The 18,684-nt window shown below is 35.9% G+C and overlaps 1 protein-coding gene across 3 annotated transcripts in view; it reads left to right on the forward strand.

Annotated features, from left to right (window-relative positions):
* Positions 1-10,460: 10,460 nt before the first annotated feature.
* The window catches only part of DIDO1 (death inducer-obliterator 1), an 85,242-nt gene continuing 77,018 nt past the window's right edge, over positions 10,461-18,684 (forward strand). Inside the window, exons 1-3 of one of the 3 annotated variants that reach the window (XM_019510130.1) lie at positions 10,461-10,654; positions 13,076-13,274; positions 18,533-18,643. In XM_019510130.1, the coding sequence (XP_019365675.1) occupies positions 10,490-10,654; positions 13,076-13,274; positions 18,533-18,643 (475 nt within the window). In that variant the 5' untranslated portion in view covers positions 10,461-10,489. Of the gene's footprint in view, positions 10,655-13,075; positions 13,393-18,532; positions 18,644-18,684 lie in introns of those variants that run through there. The other 2 variants (XM_019510131.1, XM_019510132.1) reach the window with 2 other exon arrangements.

The raw sequence follows: 18,684 nt of genomic DNA on the forward strand, positions 1-18,684 counted from the left end.
TGTAGCCGAGGCTTGTCCGACTTCCAGTGTAACACTATCTGGGTAGCTGTTTGTGTCTTCTAGAGTCCCTCAACTTCAATTAGTAATGGTTGAAATCTAGTATCAGATAAGGGTACATGTAATATTTGTTCAGCAGTAAATATGAACTCAGTGGGCATGTCTATGCATTTATTAATGCACTTTTACTAATGTGCATTAATTTAGTACCTCATATTAATGTGCATTAGGCTGTGCTGATGCTCAGTAGCACAAGCACATGCTTTTTTAGTGACGCTTAATGCGCAGTAGCTTATTCTGCTGTGCATTGTTAACATATTAGCACTTTTTAACATGCTGCTTTAATATGCAGCAGAATAGGCTGCTGCGCATCAAAGCGCATGCATAGATGAACTTAGCCTCTATAATATTGAGGCACTGAAGTCACTGAATTTTCCTTACTTGCTATAGATTTAATTATGATTATTATTGTTACTGTTATTAATGCCATTTATCAGTAATATTATTATTATTATTGGAGTCCAGCAGTATCTAGCAGTTGGATTTCTGGGTTCATAAATTTAAATACAGAGTTCCTGCTGTATTAAGGTTACTGAATGACATTCAAGTGCAGATTAGTTCATTTACTGATAATAATACTTTATGAAGAAAACACAATTTCCATGTTGTTTATTTATCAGACTTTAACCACACTTCTGGTTTTTATACAGACAGTTTGTCCCTTTTTGGAGTAACCCAATCAGGCAACTGATTCCATTTTCATTTCTCTGTGTAAATGTGAAAGATAAGTCTTTTCTCACTGGGATTTAAACTACTTTTCTTTTCAGAAGTTTATTGTGGAAGGAATCTTTGATGGGAGGGTGGGGAAAAGTCTTTTTTATGTTTGGCAGTGATAAAAGCATTTCAAATGTTGACGCACAGCAAGCTGATAATTAGGAAATAAATATGTTCCCCCTCCCAACACTGCTTTTGTCATAGTCTTCCAGTTGCCAGAAGCAATTTATTTGTTTCTGTTATGGAAATTGGGATGTGGGAGACTGATTTGTAAAGTTATTGTGGAACGTGCGTTAGTTTCAGCTCCATCCTTAGATGTGGCTCTTGCTAACTGGTTCGTCTTTTAATTTGAAGAGCTTTACAAGTTTGGCTGTAAAATTTACGTATGGTCAACTTAACATACTTGTACTTGCTATAGAAGTTTTGCTTCAGAAAAATTAAATTTGTAAGTATTTAAGTATGTTGCATATTCTGATTTATAAAAAAAATCATTGTGAAAATATTTGTTATTAGAGTCTGGAAGATCAATTAAACAATGTATAGCTAGATACTTAGATTTCTAATATTATATGCTTTTAGCATCAGACCTGCATTTATCAAAAGATAGGATAAAATGTAAATTAATTTTTAATAAGCTCCCCTGTTCTACAGAATAGAAACCATTGTAAATATATGATGCGTTTGTTAGACATATTTTCAGGACCAAAAAACCCTTCTTGAAATGTCATAATTGCAAATTTCAAGGATGTCCAGGAGTAAAAAGAACATAATCCCTAAGAGCAGTTCCGTGGACATACACCAATGTCCACATGCATCAATCAGTTCAGTGTGCAATTACTATTTAAAAGCAGTTGGTATTATGAGGATAAAGGAAGATAATGCAGTTAAATTACAGCTAGCCAAATCTAGTTGTTTTGCAAATTGCAAAACATTTATTAAAATTTGAGCATATGAAACTTATTTTATGAGGGGTATTTGCTAGTCATATGAAATATATTAAAAAAAATCACTCTGGCATTTTTAACTTGGTAATATTGTGAATATAAGGAAAACATTCTAGTCATTAGAACTTGTGTAATATTTTCCATGTATAGGATGTCTAACTAATTCAGTAAAATGGGGTTCAATATTAAAATTTCTGTGGCAGGGCCATGAACATGAAGTTTCTTAATCCTAATATAACATTTCTTTATGGGCTGTTAACACAGACCCTGAACTTTTTAAAGGTGATAATATGATCAAGCAACATAGATTCCTCTATAAACCAAAGCTACAAGCAAAGACTGAGTGATAACTGTTACATGAGTTAGTAATAAAACTCCTTTTAGCATGCCAAAGCATCACAGTTCTAACAGGTAGTAGTGTTTTTCCTTAGTTTATGTTCGTTAATTTTAAATGGCACTAATCAATCCAGTCACATGCCCATTTATTTTACTGTTGACTTTTTTTTAAAAATCAGTCATTCTTAAAGAGGATTTCTGGCAGGTAGCATTAGCTCTAATTCATATGAAAAATTAAGCCCATATCTATACTACAGATGCATTAATTATGCAGGTATATGGAGGAATACAGGTGTACAGGCAGAGTGGTCCTAGTTTAGATGCAGTTACAGTGGCCAGGTTTTAATTTGGTTAGTCCATTGACAATGTTTACATGCAAGACAATTGTAAATGAGCATAATTGGAAAAATAGTTTATAAATGTGTGTTGTGCATTGTTGAATACTGAACTTGGTCATCTGAAGCGTTTGAGCAGAATCTTGCATTTTCATCAGTAAAAAACTGCAAAGGCTTGCAGAAAGGATATTTTCCAGCCAACAATGCAGCAATTCCTGGAAGACTATCCTTTTTGATAATTTGAAACTGCCACAATAATTTTCAGCTAACAAAATATTATCAAGTGCTTAACACGAGGCCCTCCAATGGAATGGGGAAGTAGTTGCTTGTAGTGTAGTGGACTTAGGCCTTTGTTTGCAGGGGGGAAGGAAGGGAATGGAGTAATTTTTGCTTGCAACTGCTATCTCTAATGGACTGTTGCAATACTGTGACCTTTCAGTTTGCTAACACACATTAAATGAGTGTAGCAGTCCTCTTAGTGCTGAAGAGATGATTTTCTTAATCAGTATTTTGAAGAAATTTAGAGAGACCAAACTTTATGGATCCAGTTTTAAATTTTCAGCAGATATTGAAATTGGGGGGGAAATCGAAAGTTGAATTGGTTTGGTTATTTGTAACTAGACTTTTTTCTTTATTAATACAAACAAATAAAATAACTGCAATTGATAACTTAAGCCCGCTCTCTTTGTTGGCTGGGTCCATTTCAGGGATAGTCAGACTTCAGTAATTTGTTTCAAAAACTTTCCCTTAAGGTGTGTTTCTCTAAGTGTACATGTAGCATTGTATAAATGCAAACCAGTGAAAATAATTAAACCAGCCCTTGTTCTGTCCTTGCCTGACACTTATACGGATCCAGTGACCCACTTTCCATTCCCTCCTTTCGAAAGTGGTTTATCCGTTCCCCCAGCATTTGCAGAGTTTTTCATAGGAGACCTGATTACTAGTGCTTCGTTTAGGGAGGCATGAATTTCTAAATAAACCTGAATAAAAAAATGTATTAAAGTTTAGGTATAAATTAAGTTTAATAATTGATTTCTGATTATTTGCCAAAAGCAAGACAACAAATAATTCCTACCATTGTTTTGTGCTGTGGAATAGCAGAGTGGGATTTGGCAAATTGGGATGTATGCTCATTTGCATGTGTTTTGGTTGGTGGTGGTCTATATAAGTGTTTTGTTTCTTTAGTACATAGTAGACATGTAACTATCACATTATATTTTTTATGGAGGAGAAAAATAACCTGCAGAAATTCAAGCATTTTCCAGCTCCCTACCTTGACCTGTATGACGGGTATCACAGTAGATAGAACCTGTCCAGGACATCATAGATGCTATAGTTAATGTAACTGTTACTTCTGTTTCAACCAAAAGGAATATACAGAGAGGATTTTGCCTCTAGCCCAGCAAGTGTCTTGGATGGGCCATCAAACCTATTAAAGTTTCATAAAATCAAAGGCCTTGTAACTCATGGCCAGACTCATTATATTGATTCAACCACAAAAGACTCAGGGGCTTCATTAGATCCAACTTGCTAAATTCCCTGGCAGCACTTCACTGGCAGGATAAGGATTTGAGGATCTGGTGAACAGACATCTAAGATGAGGTTGCTGTACAGATATTTTTTTCCTGAAATGCTGTACCATGTAGAGGAGTGAAATGGAAACTTGGGCAGGATGCAGTTTATAGGCCAAGGGAATGTTTTCCTCTCAAAGAAGCCATCCCAGGGTAGCATAGCTTTTCACTTATTTAGAGGGTGTACAGCCTACATCAGAACAGAAGACAAAATGAAGAACTGCCGTCCCACTTTGAACAGATTGTGCATGTTTGAGAAATCTTTCCAAACAACCTGGATCTGCTCTGCCTGTACAAGCCAATTAATAGACTACCGTTACTCTTCAAGTTCAATATGTTCACTCAAGAAGTTTTGGAAGCCCTAAAGAGTTCTCGATCCAAGACCTGTGAATTTGACTATGCCGTTTCCTGGCTTCTGAAAGAATTTGTGGCATCACTTTTCTTAACATCATAATATTCAGCACCTTATTCAGGAAAGGAACCTTTTCATTCTTTTCTTCCAAGGCACAGCATCAAAGAAACCCACCCATGATGTATATAGTTCTAGCAAACTAATGCCTAGTGTCAGACCTTCTGTTCCTGAGTAATTCCATGGTGACAGAAAAATGTCAACTACAAGGCCATATAATTGAAGCTAAAATCGTAGATCTCATATATTCTAGATTCAGAGCAAAGTGTTGAGCTGAAACTACTTCAGTTGCACTGATGGATGCTTTTAATGGATAAAAGGCAGAAATCCAATCCTCTTGCTCCTGGTGCTCTTCAGTATTTAATATAATTGACAACAGGATGCTGCAGCCTTGCTTGAGTTTTGAGCCAGTGGTTTTGAGTTCATTCTGAGGTTGTGTGCTCAGTGAGTTGATATGGGAAACTTCACCTCTGCTTCCAGACCATTCATCTGTGAAGTCCTTCAACCATCAGTTTCTCTTCTGCGCCTTTCAGCACTTTTTTGCAGTCAGTTGGTGAACTTACCAATCTGTAGGGGCTGAAGTGCAGTGTAGGATGCAAATGACTGACGCCTTCTAGCTTCATGCAGGATTTTGTCACGATGGTCAAGTGCTTGAACAGGATCAACTTGTGCATGAAGAACAGCTAGTTGAATCTGAGCAAGACAGAGGTTAAGCTTATGAGCAGAAACAAGAACAAACATTTTAAAGAGTTTACAGTTGGGTTGCAGTTTATTTTGGTTTAGGATCCATAGTTGGTCAGTTTAGTCCATAGTCTATGAGGGCATCTAGATTCTTAGATGACACTAAGCCCTCTCATAACAGAGGAGTTGATAAGAGAACAAACCAGAGAGATAAAAGTTGATTTTTTTTTGCTTAATGCACTGGCTGGTGCTCAAATAAATACAAAAGTCATGGTATGAGAGCTTGAGTAGCATATAACAGGTTGACACGTTGAAAACAAATGTAAAAACATCTTACTGGATCTGTTTCCAAACGGAGGCATATATCTAGGCATACATCACATCCATTTAAATATTTGGCCATGTAAAGTTTGACAGCTGGGATTAATTTTGAGGACAAGAAGTAATTAATGATCTTTGTTCCTAAACTTGTAAAGAACAAGAGGCGATATCATCATTCATTAACAGCAACAAAGGAGTTACCTGGTCAATCAGAGCAATAATGTAATGTTTTTCTTCCTACTTGTTCAGAATTCATGAAGAAAACTCAGTGTTTTATATTCATATTTCTGCTTTCTTTTAAAAAGTGCAGTCTTTATTGATCTCACTTTGAAAATATTTTTCAATCTCCAAAGGCAGGCAGAAAAAATCTTGAGGCAATTATATTGTGAATAGATTGTGAAGGTGGATTCATTAAGCATATATTATGCACATGTTAAAAGATTTTTGTTCTGTTTGGTTTTATTTTCTCTCTGGATAAACTCAAGTTACAGGTATTTCTAAAAACTGTTCTATTCTGAAAATATTCCCTTTATCCGTTGATAAATATAAATAGCTGTTTGCAGGTATTAAGGTGAAAGTATTTTTCTTTAAGCTTGGTACTGGTAGAGAGAGCACTGCATTAAGGGTTTAGGAAATAGCTCCTTGGTTTACTAGTTTGCTCTCTCTTCACTGTCTCCATGTGCTCAATTCTACCTTTCTGTGCTTGCTTTGACATACCACACCTTAGTGAAGTTTACATGTTTTAATCAGAGTTCACGTATTTACCTCTGCAGGGTGTATAGAATGATAAATGTTGAGGAGTTGACTTTAGTAGAATTATTCATGTTTACAGGTGCATTGAATGCAGTGTTGGATCTGGGCTTTAATCTGACAGCCAAAATTTAGCATTGGAAGGTTGGAAATGCAGCCATTCTTCATTGGCTTTGTTCCATTTGTGTAGTACTGGAATACCAAGTTGCAAAATTTTACTAATGATTTCATAAGATTGTCATACTGTGGATACAGGAATCTCCAGATATCTGTTTGCAGTGTTTGAGGTCATCCCCTAATGTATTATTAGTGTTTCTATTCCAGATTTTCTTTCCAGAAAGAAACTTTGAGGGTTTTAATCTAAGATATGCTTGGACTGTTTGCTGTATTTTGAAGTATGACATTTTTATAATTGGTATTTTATTAAGTTATTTGAGTGATTGTTCTGAAAATAGGTCCTTTTGGGAAAAGATGCAAGAAACTAACTTGTTCAGTCATCTTGTGGCTTTAAAGAGGGTAGTCTATTGTGATTATATTTTGCATTTTGTTTGAGTATTAGGGTAAAGCATAGCATATTTACATGGAGGGGGGTTCTGAATACATGCACTTGTGATGCTTTTAAGTCAATGAAATGAAGGTTGAGGTATTTGAAGATTGAATTATCTGCAAAGCTTCCTTTGTTTTGGTGGTAGAGATACAGAGGCTAAATGAACTGTGTACAACAGGCATAATATTAAATTTGAATTTCCAAGGAGAGGGGTGGTGTAAGTAATAAAAAATTTAAATATTTAAAATTTAAATTTATACTTTAAATTTAAGTATAATTGATAGCTCTTCCTAATTTACAGGAGCTGGGGATTTCCTTAGGAAAGATGTAAGCTGGGAGGTTCCTGTGTCAGCGCATGTTGAGATGCATTAATCTTGCCAGAGTTAATGGCTATACCTGTATAACAGTATACTAATATTACTATTCATGGAAGATACAATTAGCAGAAAGGCTTGGAATGGGCATATATTGAATGCAGGCTGTTGTTCAAGTGAAGGAAGCAATTTACTGTAGATAGATACACAGCATAACTGGGGGGATGGGGGGGTGACCTGGGCAGCAGCCCCAGGACTGCATCTGTGGGGATGTGCAAGAATAGCTGTAAATGCAATGACAGCTGATCTCACCCCTGTCCTTGGCACTGGCTGCTGGTGCTGCCCTAGGCATTGCATGGTTGCCCAGGGCATGGAGCTGTCTGGCGGCAGCTCTGGATATACATGGAGTTCTGGAGGGTCTTCCAGAAGCTTTTCCTCCTAGTTACAGAATCCTGGCGTTTCTTTGCATCAGATGGTCTTGGTCTTGAGTTCCAGCCATACAAAAATGCAGTTTATGGTTGCTGCAGCATTCAAAGGAGTGACTGATTCTGTTCTCATCAGTAGGCACATATGCATGTTCCTGAAAGCTGTTGCCAGTTGGAGACCAGTAGAGCAACTTGTGCCTCCTACTTGGAATTTAAGTTTCAAGGGATTTGTCACCTTTCCCATTAGACAGTGATGAGGGTTTAATTATATACGTTTCTGTTAAAGACTTTTTTTGGTTCCCTTCAGGGTAGGGGAATTGTTGTATTTCTCCACCTGGATATATTTGTGCTTTAGAAACTCCAGAACTCAGGGCAACAAGGACATTTCCTTCCCATTAAACGGAGAAAATTGCTCTGCATAAATTTGTTGCTTGGATGTCTTCAGGGTACTATCTCTTGTTTTTCAAAATACATTAAAGTAGTATGCCTCCCAGTTAAGATGAAAGAGAAACTACACTACTAGAAATTTGTGAAGTAGTTGCCAAAACATTGACTTGCACCTTTCTCAGGCATTGCAGTTTAGAACACAGCTGTATTCAAGAGCACGTTACAGGTGGCAGTTAGGGTATGCTTTTTAACTTGGGTGCTTGGGAGAACTCAAGTATCTGGACTATATAGAAAATAAAAATTAAAAAGGGAATTCTCTTGATATTGTCTTTTGAGATTTTTCTATAATCTGTCCAGGTACCATTTTTGTGTGGGTAAAGAAACTGTTCTATATTCAGGTTGCTTTAGATTGTTCATATTATTACAGTTATTTTTTATTTTCATCAGCAAAAATATCTTTTTTTATTAATACTGGTTTCCATGTATTCAACTGAAGGAAACCAGGCACTAATTGAGGAAACTAGACCCTACTTGGGGACAGGTTTGCCAAAAATAGTTAATGTGTAGTGTTATATCAGTAGTTTAATAAACTAGTTGTATTTATAAGAACATTTTGTTTTTGAAGGTGGACTAAAGATATGTGCTGCCATCCATGCATGACATGGGTTATAGTACAAAACTGAGGCAGGTTGAAAACTGTGTGAAGGCTGCTCTTTTAACCTTTAAGGTTACAGTGTAGTTAGGAAGACCTGTCATTGGGACATTTGGGGGAGAGGGCCTTCCTTTGGGTGTTAAGGGAAGTGAGTCTCAGACTTCCCCTTTCATATTGAGATACAATTGAGGTTTAGATTAAAGGCCACAGAATCCATTTGCAAGTAATGCAGAAAGGCGGTGGTTGCAACTTCCATTCCATAACCTGGGACCTGTTTGTGGCATTTATGCTTTTTTTTTTTTATATTATATTATTAGGGAGAGAAGGTTGGCATCATAGTAAACAATTGGGTGAAGAACAGGTGGGGGGGAAAAAAACCCACTCGTGTACAGTGCAATGATTTAGGACTGGTGTTGATTAAATGAATCCCTGAGAAGAGATGCATTTTTGCCTGTATTTATGAAACTGGTTTGTGTTTCGAACAAGTTTTGATTGTAACTAGCTTCTGTCAACTTTTTCTTTTGTCAGTGATATCAGAACTGAGCAAGATTGAGAAGTTTTTGGAAACGCTCTTAAATACTTTTCATTAAAATTAAATTCTGTAAATTTATCACCAATTTTTGTATGCGTCTAATCCATGAATCTCTGGAAGTGATAGGATGATAAACCTTGAATTCCCAAATAGGAAAAGGACTATGATTGTAAGCATCCAGCTGGAGCTAGGAGATTAATTGGCAAGATGAATGTACAGTTAAAAAAGAATCATTGTTAAAAGGTTTTTTTCTGCTGTCTCAGAAGTTATTTTTAATTAAATACTGTAATCAGTGCTGTTTATCCTAAAACCATAGGTTTGTTTTTAAAAAAAAAAAAAAAAAAGGAAGAAAAAGAAAGAAAGAAGTGGTTACAGTGTAACATTTTGATTCAAAGTTTGCCTAGATTTTTTTTCCGTTGCCCCTCTTAATCTCATGGATTTTCATCAGTGTTCATTAATTAGACCAGTGGGGTTATAATTGCTCATAAATATCTACATACCTTTTTTTTTTTTTAAACCAACATAGCGATGGAAACCGCTTCAGTGCAAAAGCTTTGTTTATACTAGGGTTCCCACAGGTTCAGCTAAACTGGTGGTGAAACTGGCCTCTACAGGTCTCAGCTGTAGGCACAGTTTAAATTATTTTGGTTTCCCATGACAGGTACATATTTCAGGTGCAAATGAGTGGTCAAACCTGAAAGCTGAGGTTCCTTTTTCAGCATTGGGTTTCCTCAATATAAAACAAAAAAGAAATATTTAAAAAGAAGTACCTAAACATAGAAAAGATGAAAACAATCACCTGTGGAATAAGGAAAAGAGATGTAAAGACATCTTGCAATTACTTTAAAATATAAGCACATACACAGTTGCTGAGTCTTTTGTAATGTTCTTACCATTAGAGTTTTTTATTTATGCTAGCAGTATTCTTGGGCATAAGGGCTACCGTATCTGGTAGGTTAAAAATTCAAGAATAGTTGGGGGTGGGCCTTATGATTGTACATTGTGTTATGTCTTTGTTTCTCCACATGCATGTTGGTGGGCATGCACATTTATTGTGTTCTATGATCACTAGCATCGAAAACTATATCCAAGTGACATCTGCTTAAAATGCAGCATGCAGTCTTGCCACTTGATGGAGTGATTATAACAAATAAAAACATGGCTTATGTTCAAACATCAGAATATTGCTTACTAAGAAGAAATTCTGACTGCTGTATTTAAAATACCTTGGCAACAACAAATCAGTGCCTCAAAAGATATTGAAGATTATTTTGTACCTATGGTTCTTGGACTCCAATAGCAAGTATGAAACCATACCATCAGCAGGCTACCTTTGTTAGTCTGCTACAAGCCAAAATATTCAAATTGGGCATGTTAAGGCACCTAAACTTTGTTTTCTAGGGTTTGCTCATTGGCATATAACTAAAAATAGTAGACTTCAATATTATAGCTGATCAAGAAGTGCTTAGTCAACTTTTCCTCTTCCTTCAGGCATATCTCCTTAGAATTGCGTGATGAGTGATGATTTGGACATTCTGAACAGGGAGATTGAGAGGTTATTACAAAGCAGCATCGTGGAAGAAAGCACTTTAAACTCAGACTGTCTTCAGGTATCAGCTGCAGACTCCTTGGATATAGCTACTGATTTGGACAATGGAGCAAAGTACAAATTAGTGAAGGTATATAATACCTTGATACACAGTACTAGGGTTCTCAAAATAGGTCATAACAGTCTTTCATGTTTGTGGTATTTATGCTTTTTTTTAAGGGAGAGAAGGTTGAGAGAAGGTTGACATCATACTAAAGTGTATAGAAAGCAGACTATTGACTTTTTCTGTATGTAGTATTGGTTTTTTGATTGCTGTCACAGTGGGTTAGATTGCAGAAATAAAGCAGTTGAATTGCCTTATCTCATATAAACTGAGAAGAATAGCAAATTTCTGTCATTCAGTTAGCAGTGGGGAAATGATCATTTCCCCAGCAGTAACAAGTAGTTAAAAATAGCGAATTATAAGCCTTTGGGGTTTGTGAGCTTGGGGTAGTTTCATTATTTTTTATCGTAAGTCAAATTGTTTGGAGGGTGTGTTGTAAATATTTAGAATTATATATCATAATTATCTTTAAATTTGCCTGTCTCCCCTTCCAGAAATGTTACCAGAAGCCATTCTTATCCATATTGGAAGTCAGTTCACACCTTCCATATTGTATATCCCTCCCTAACTACCTGATACAATAATAGGCCACCCTGACTGGCTCAGGACCTGCATGAGCAATCAGAGTTAATTGGAGAGAGCCAGAACATCATACACATACTCCCCTGGAGAAATGTGGCAAACTTGCTGTAGTTCAAAAGAAAATTCTGCAATACATAGTTGTGTAAGCGTAGTGAGTGCAGGAAGGATGCACACTGAAGAAGAAGGAAAAATAATCCCTCAATCCCTACTTTGACAGTATTTTTTGCAAAAAGCTACAGGTGGAAGAACATGTGCCTGAACTCTGTAGTCAACGTTATTCCATTTCTTGGAAAAGCTTCTTTGTACACTCCTCTTTTTTTATCGTCTGCTGCAGTTTAGAATTTACCTTGTTTTCTCCTGCTTTCCTATCTTACAATTTTCTTGCATGCAGACTTGCCCATTATGCTCCTCCAGCTTGGTAGACTTCTTTGCCCTTTCTTCAGGACTTAAATTTATTTTGTTTGCACAGTGGAATAAGTTTTTTTTGATCGTGAAACACTTTACCTAATTGTTTATCGGAAAATGGTTTTACCAGTGGTGTCAGTTGCTGTGGATAGAGCAGAAGTGTAAACAAATAAACAGTTGTTACAAACTTTATTTGGCCATATTCAGGCTTTCAGGAATGATATAAGATGGTGGTTTTCAACCTTTTTTCTTTTGTGGACCCATAACAATTTTTGAACGGAGGTGCTGGTTTGAATTGTAAGTGTGGGTATTCACATACTTTTGATTGATCACAGTTGTCTTTCATGGACCCCCTTAGACATAGTCTGTGAACTTAGGTTGAAAACCACTGATCTAAGAAAACAGTGTTTCCTGAAATAGTTATGAAACTGTTCATGTTTGTAGTGAGGACATGGCCACAGGGGCAGCTTTTCACTTCTGAAGTCCATTCTGAAACTCTTTAGGATTTGAAGCTGTGGCCTTTTTTTTTTTTCCAGTAAGTTTTTGCCATACAACTGGCGAGTCTTTCCAGATGTGGAAAGTTACACTGCTACAATTTGCCAAAGCTAAATAAACTATTCTGTTTTAATTGCATCTACATTAATGCTTTTAAAATTAAAATTAGGAATATTGCTTTGTTAACAAGAAAAGAAATAACATTCCTTGCCAACGTACTTAAAATGTTTAACCATCATAACTATTTGGCCTGCTTTTTCTGTAAGTTTGCATTTGATTTGCTGCACAGTACTCCATACTATAAACTATTAAAGATAATGTGCAAAATGTTGTGTGTTTGAATAATTAGAGTGTGTCAGTAATACATGAAACTGAGCTAATTAACATAATCTTTCTTGATTCTTACTTGAAAATGTAGCACAAGACCAGGGGAAGGATTGAGTACGTGTCTGTAAGTTAACCAACTGGTCATTCTTATTTGGCTTTAGGCAAAACTCTTAAATTTAAAACCAGTACTGATCTTTTCTAAGATATTTAGCCTTATTTGATTACAGTTTTTAAAGTGGCACAATTTCTTTTCTTTATTTTCATTACTTAAAATAATTTCTTCTACATGTTTAGGGTTTTCTTTTATTGTTTATTTTCAGTTTTCCTACACTGCCATGTAGACCTGTTCATGACACCTAAACAAGTTCACGAGACTACATTCTTTAGGGAGTAGACAGATCAATCTTAAAAAAAATATTACAGCAATTTATCCTTTACAGCGATCATCATTTCTGTTGCAATGTCTTTCCTAGGAAAGAAAATATGAAACTTATTTGCTATTTTGGTGTACCTGTTCCTTTTTATTAACAAACTTTGTAACAATTTAAAATTTTGAAGACTTCCTTGGAAATGCTAATGTATAAAGGAAAAGTAAATCAATAACCTAAATAAACTTCCTTTTCTTCTTTTTTCCCCCAGGAGTCTACTTCAAAAGAAGGATCGATGGTGTCTGTGTCTCCATGTTCTTATCAGAATGAACCGGACACTTCTGAATTGTCAAATTCAGCCCGTGCTTTAGAGATTATGCTGAATGACACTGATCTGTTGCTGCCCTCCTCTGGCTGTCTTCATTCAGATCTACAGGGAGAAACCATCCAAACCTCTAATGCTGTGTCAGGTAAAGCATATAGAGGACATTGAAGACTCTTCTTATTTCTTTGCATTTTATCTGGAATTTAAATCTCAGAATTTGGATATCCTCTGCTGTAACTCTTAACATTTCTTCATCTTCCAAGGTAAACAAAGATGTAAAATATTAATTGTTTAATCTGTTGCATCATAACTGTTTTTATTGCAATTTCTTCTGCAGGTGTGAGTATCACTGCAGTTTTCTGATATTTTTAAATTTTAACCTTATTAAATTATAAAACTAAATTTATGAATATAAGCACATAATGATATTTGCAAGGGTGACCTTTCACACAAGACTGTCAGGTTCAGAAATAAATTATGAATGCGTTGTGTTAGCAAAGCTAGGAGAATGGTTCAGTGTTCTATTACCATATTAGCTTCAAATTATTTTTTGTTCCTGTGGCAACATAAGTTTTATAGCCAGTTTCTATCAATACTGACTCAGTATAGGCTTGTCTACGTGGTTCTATTAACAGTAGCATCCCACTGAAGATGTCTTATGAAAAATCCTTTAAACACTGTTTTCAACACAATTGTGTAAAAAGTTCCCTATTTTATTTATTTTGTAAATGTGGGGTTTTAAAAAAAAATGGCAGATCATCAGGGTTACATTTTTGTGTTCTTTTAAATTTAAATAGACATATGCATGGGACCATTTGCTCACAGGTGAACTCTAGAGGGCTTTGTGCCTAATATGTCACAAGGGATAGTATAATTCTTGAAATGAGCCATCTCATCAGTGCACACTGCAAGACCTAAAAATAGTGAAATTGAAAGTAACAGCATACTGAAATCCCCTTATGGACTGGTTATTGGCTAAATTCACAGCATGCAAAATATACATTTCAAATCTGCTCAGCTCTGTTATTAAATTTAAATAGGATAAAATTTATCATTCTGTTTTGTTAGTGTACAAGATATTTGAAAGAATTGCCAAAGTTTAGTCATAAAGAGGTGTTAATAGAATGTTTAGGTTTCCTGTATGGAGCAGATTTTTAACAAGGATTTAAAAATTAAATTGTGACTCAGTTGTGTTTAGTACTGTAAAATTCTTCATTGACCCAGGTTAAAAGTTTATAATTTTTCCAAGGAAAGGGCATGAAAATAGTTCACAAATAAGTACAAGTTAGTTTTTTTTAAATTGGATCTCTCAACCTTGCAGCAGCAACATATGTCTTAGTCACAGTAAAACAATTATTATTTCATCTTAGCAGGACATCCGCATTTCATGCATTTTGTTTTAAATGCTGCAGCATGGATGCTTAATTAATGCGAGTAGTTGATCAGTTTACTCCCAAATTATGTTTTTTTATAAAGTGGCCTTGCCTTGCATGTTTGTTTCTGTCGTTTTATCTCTGCTATTTCTCTGCTAAGAAAATCTCACAGGAGTTCAGAAACTAAATAAAATCCATTAAATCAACACAGACTTTCTCTGTAGTTACCCCCTTCTCCTCCAGGGAATTATATGATAATACTTTATATTAAAAAAAAAGAAAAGTCTTTACAGCTAAACATAATTATATCCAAGCAGTCCTATTAGAGAGAGTTTTAGAAGGATATGTTTAATATCTTCTGAAATGCTGTCTACTGACATTACTAAACCAGTCCCTTCTCTACTTCTTGAAATATTCTTCTCCAGAGAGGAAATAAAATGGCATTTGGGCAGTATCCAGAGAAGATAACCAGAGGTGACTTCTCCAGATAAATCAACATTTTTTTTTCCTCTTGGACTCTTGAATCAAATTGTTCAGGCTGACTCCCTCAAAGATTTTCATTTTAACTTCTTGTCCTGATTATTCCATCAGGATTTCAAGAAGTGACAGGCAGTTTCGGACAGCTGGGTACAATTCAACTTCTAAAAGACTATTGCAGTTTCCAGATGAAACATTTTCAGCTTCTTTTAAAGCTGCTTTATAACTGAAATAAGATATTTGTGTTCACTCAAATGTGTTTTCAAGCAAATAGTTATACAAGAAATTTTCAGATAGGATTTCTACATACCATCTAATTTGGATTCTGAAGACTTCTACGAAAGGAGCTTTCTAGATGGTTTCAAATTTTTGCATAGTCATCTTGTTTAGGATTCAGGCTTGAATGCCTGTATCCATTTACTGTGCACAGAAGGATAGTTAGGTAATGAAGAGATGCTTCCTTTTGTTATCCAGAGAACTCCTAAGCATCTTGACATGGTTCCTGAGCTTAATAAAGCTTAATCATAAAAGGGATTGTCAGAATGCTTCATTAATTCTGTGTAACCACAAAGTAAAAGTTGGTTTGTCATACTTCTACAGGCTAACTTGGGCATTTCTAACCTTGTGAATGACCTGCAAATTGCTTTAGAAGGCAGTATTTTACCTCAGGGAGCATTCCTTACTATGGACATTTATACACATACATTTGTCTGCTCTGCACGTGAACTGAGGTTCCCGGTGCTGCATCACATGCATTTGTATAAACAGCAAAATGCATGTTAGCACTGAGAAGATGGCAGCAGTGTGCTTTTGAAATAAAACACCTTCAATGTAAATGCATGCTGCCACCATTTTCTCAGTGCTGATGCACGTTTCACCATTTATACAAATGTATGCGCTACACAAGCATGTGTACAAATGCCCTATAATTCTGAGGCAGTATATAGAGTATTAAAGCTTTTCTCCTTCTATGTGTGTTGCTCAAGCTGCTCTAGTCTGATGGATGTCTTCTCATATGTTACCTCAAAAGACTTGTGGCACTGATTTCAGATCCTTAAGGTATCTTGGCAAGGTTTTTGCTGTTTTATTCGGCTGTTGAATCCCTGAGGCTCACAACTAGACCTATAGCAATAATGAGATGACTATTACAGAAGCAGGCTGTTGAGGGCAGACTCCTTAATATCTTATAGTGTCTTGAAAGTATACCAGGTGCGGGACAGAGAAAGAGAGCGACCTGTTTGAGGAAGCTCTTAATAAAGTAATTGCTGAAACCAAAAAAGGAAGGATAAGATAATTGCTCTTTAGATTCTAGGAAAGAGGTAATTGACTTTCAGCCATAAGCAGAATCCTCTACATGTTGCCACTTCCTCACATCTATTCAGCTGGGACTCTTGAAAGTGATGGAAGTAGTCAATCAAGGCTCACTGAACCAAGATAAGTGAAACCTCCAACATTCCCCAGCAATGACAAAATACTGTGAACAGAAGCGGATTGTTTCACTTGCACACAGAAGAAACATTCTGAGCATCAAGCACCCTTTCAATTCCAGTTACTGGGTTTAGTTGACAAGAAGTAGACTCAGCAGAATGAGGCCTCGTTCAGTTTTTCTCATAAGAAAGGCTGGATTTCACAAATGGGATCTCCGTATAAGCAGCTAAGTTGATTCTACTTCCAGCACTGTGCTGAATGCATTACTCAAAGATGGCTATTAAACCTCATCTTTGCTGCTTCCCTACTGTTTGGAACAGTGGGCAGAATTTTCCAGAGGAAGGAATAAATGATACTAAGCTCCGTTCTAGTCTCAGAGACCATGTTTGTCTGTGTTTAAAATCAGTGGTGTGCCTTCTTTTCTCCATGATGTGCTGGAAAGTAATAGGGTGATGATAACTTATTTGGGGGAACTGTCATTTTGGTAGTTGAAGATTGTTTTTAAAACAAATAGAAGTTTAGTCTCTGTGCTAGTAGAAAAATGTAAAGGGAAGAAACAGTTTTATATTGGGAGAATTTTGTGAGTGAAACAGGTGCATGGTAGTCATCTTTTCTGGGGCATAAATTAGGGAGAGAAATTACTCTGCTGCTGCAACTTTCTCTGAGGGTAGATCCCAGCAGCAACTAAGCTCCACTCTGTCCAAGTGGAGAAATGGAATCTTAATATTTTTCAGTCGTGTTCTTAATATGTTCCTGGTATTAATGCAGGTTGTAAAACGTCAAATAGAGGTTCATGTTCTGTTCAGAGGTCAAGTGAAAGAAAAGCAACATTTTGCCAAAAGTCCCTTCTAGAAAATATGTAATACTTGTTTTTACAATGTTTAAACATTTCCAAATTTTGTATATCTATAACATCAGCAAGGTACTGATAAAATGATACATTATAGTCATGGAGAGTAGCAGTGAACTACCACTCTTTTCCTTGCCGCAGATTTGGATAAGCTTCTGGGAGAATAATTGGTTTCTTTTTTCAAATGTTATGGTTTGTACTTCTATAGATTTAAATAAGCAGGTTTTGAAAATACTAATAACTGCCTCTGGATATAAACCTAACTGCAAGATTGTTTTCTTCTATCTAGAAACGTATGAGAGTCAGCTTTTTGTTGTGTAGGGGAAAACGTGTTTAATTCAGCACCAATTTTCACAGGGATTTTTTTTTTTTTTAGTTTACACACGCTCACAGTGCTAGATTGTGGATAAGCATGTTGGAACAGTAGTTATAATCAGATTGCAAACAGGACAAAAACTGTGTCCAGTTTCTTTGATAGACCTTACATTATTTTAAGGAATATTTGAAATTTTCACTCTACATTTCCATTATGACACCAGTTTATTTGTGCACATTTTCTCAAACTTGCAAATTGATCAGTAAATTCCTTTTGCCATTAGTAAATTTAATTTTTTTTTCAGATTCGTAAGGAGGTGTTTGTTTGTATTAAAAAAAAAACCAAATTGAAAAAGTTAGCTTTGTAAAACCTGTACATCTTGGGATTAAATGCCTGCACTGAGGCTGCGTCTACCTGAGATGCTGACTGTGCATCTGTTTAGTACTTGCATAATCAAGTACTAAATGACTCTGTAGGAACCCAAGTTACTGCGCAGTAGCATCAATTAATGGCTTTTTAATGACGCTGACTGCATGGGAGTCCAAGATTACTGTGCTGTAGTGTTGCATCATTGTTGCTGCCACTTGTGTAGACGCGGCCTGTGTAGCCTCAAATGCAGCATTTAATATAGCTAACAGCATTGTTTGTGTATAAATTATCCGACTATATACTTCAGCCTTCAATTATTCAAAATGCTTAAGGAAAACCAGCAATAATTCTGAGCCCTGTTAGTTAGACACATATGTGGAATACTATGTAATACTAAAGCTCTAGAGTCACTTTGAAATCTGTATTTTTGCACTTTCTGTAATTGCGACTTGTACATTCAGTTTACCTTTTGTATTTGCATTCTTATTCAGTTATAGTGCAAAGAATTTTCTGCTTTAAATCTCTGTTAATAGATGCTGCAGAATCTCTAGACCAAGCAATTAAGCTTTGAGCCCTATGTTTATTTTTAGAGTTGCAGTTTGGGAACAGTGGTGTTCCTGCTATGGAACAAGCTATAAGTTCAAAGTCAGTGACAGTTGAATCTGAATCTAATCTTGACAACATGGAAAACAGTTCTCCTGGTAAGTTTTCTTTCTTTAAAAAAAAAAAAAAAAAAAAAAAA

The sequence above is a fragment of the Gavialis gangeticus genome, unplaced genomic scaffold (assembly GCF_001723915.1).
Source record: "Gavialis gangeticus isolate Ggan-Ray unplaced genomic scaffold, GavGan_comp1, whole genome shotgun sequence".
NCBI classification, from domain to species: Eukaryota; Metazoa; Chordata; order Crocodylia; family Gavialidae; genus Gavialis; species Gavialis gangeticus.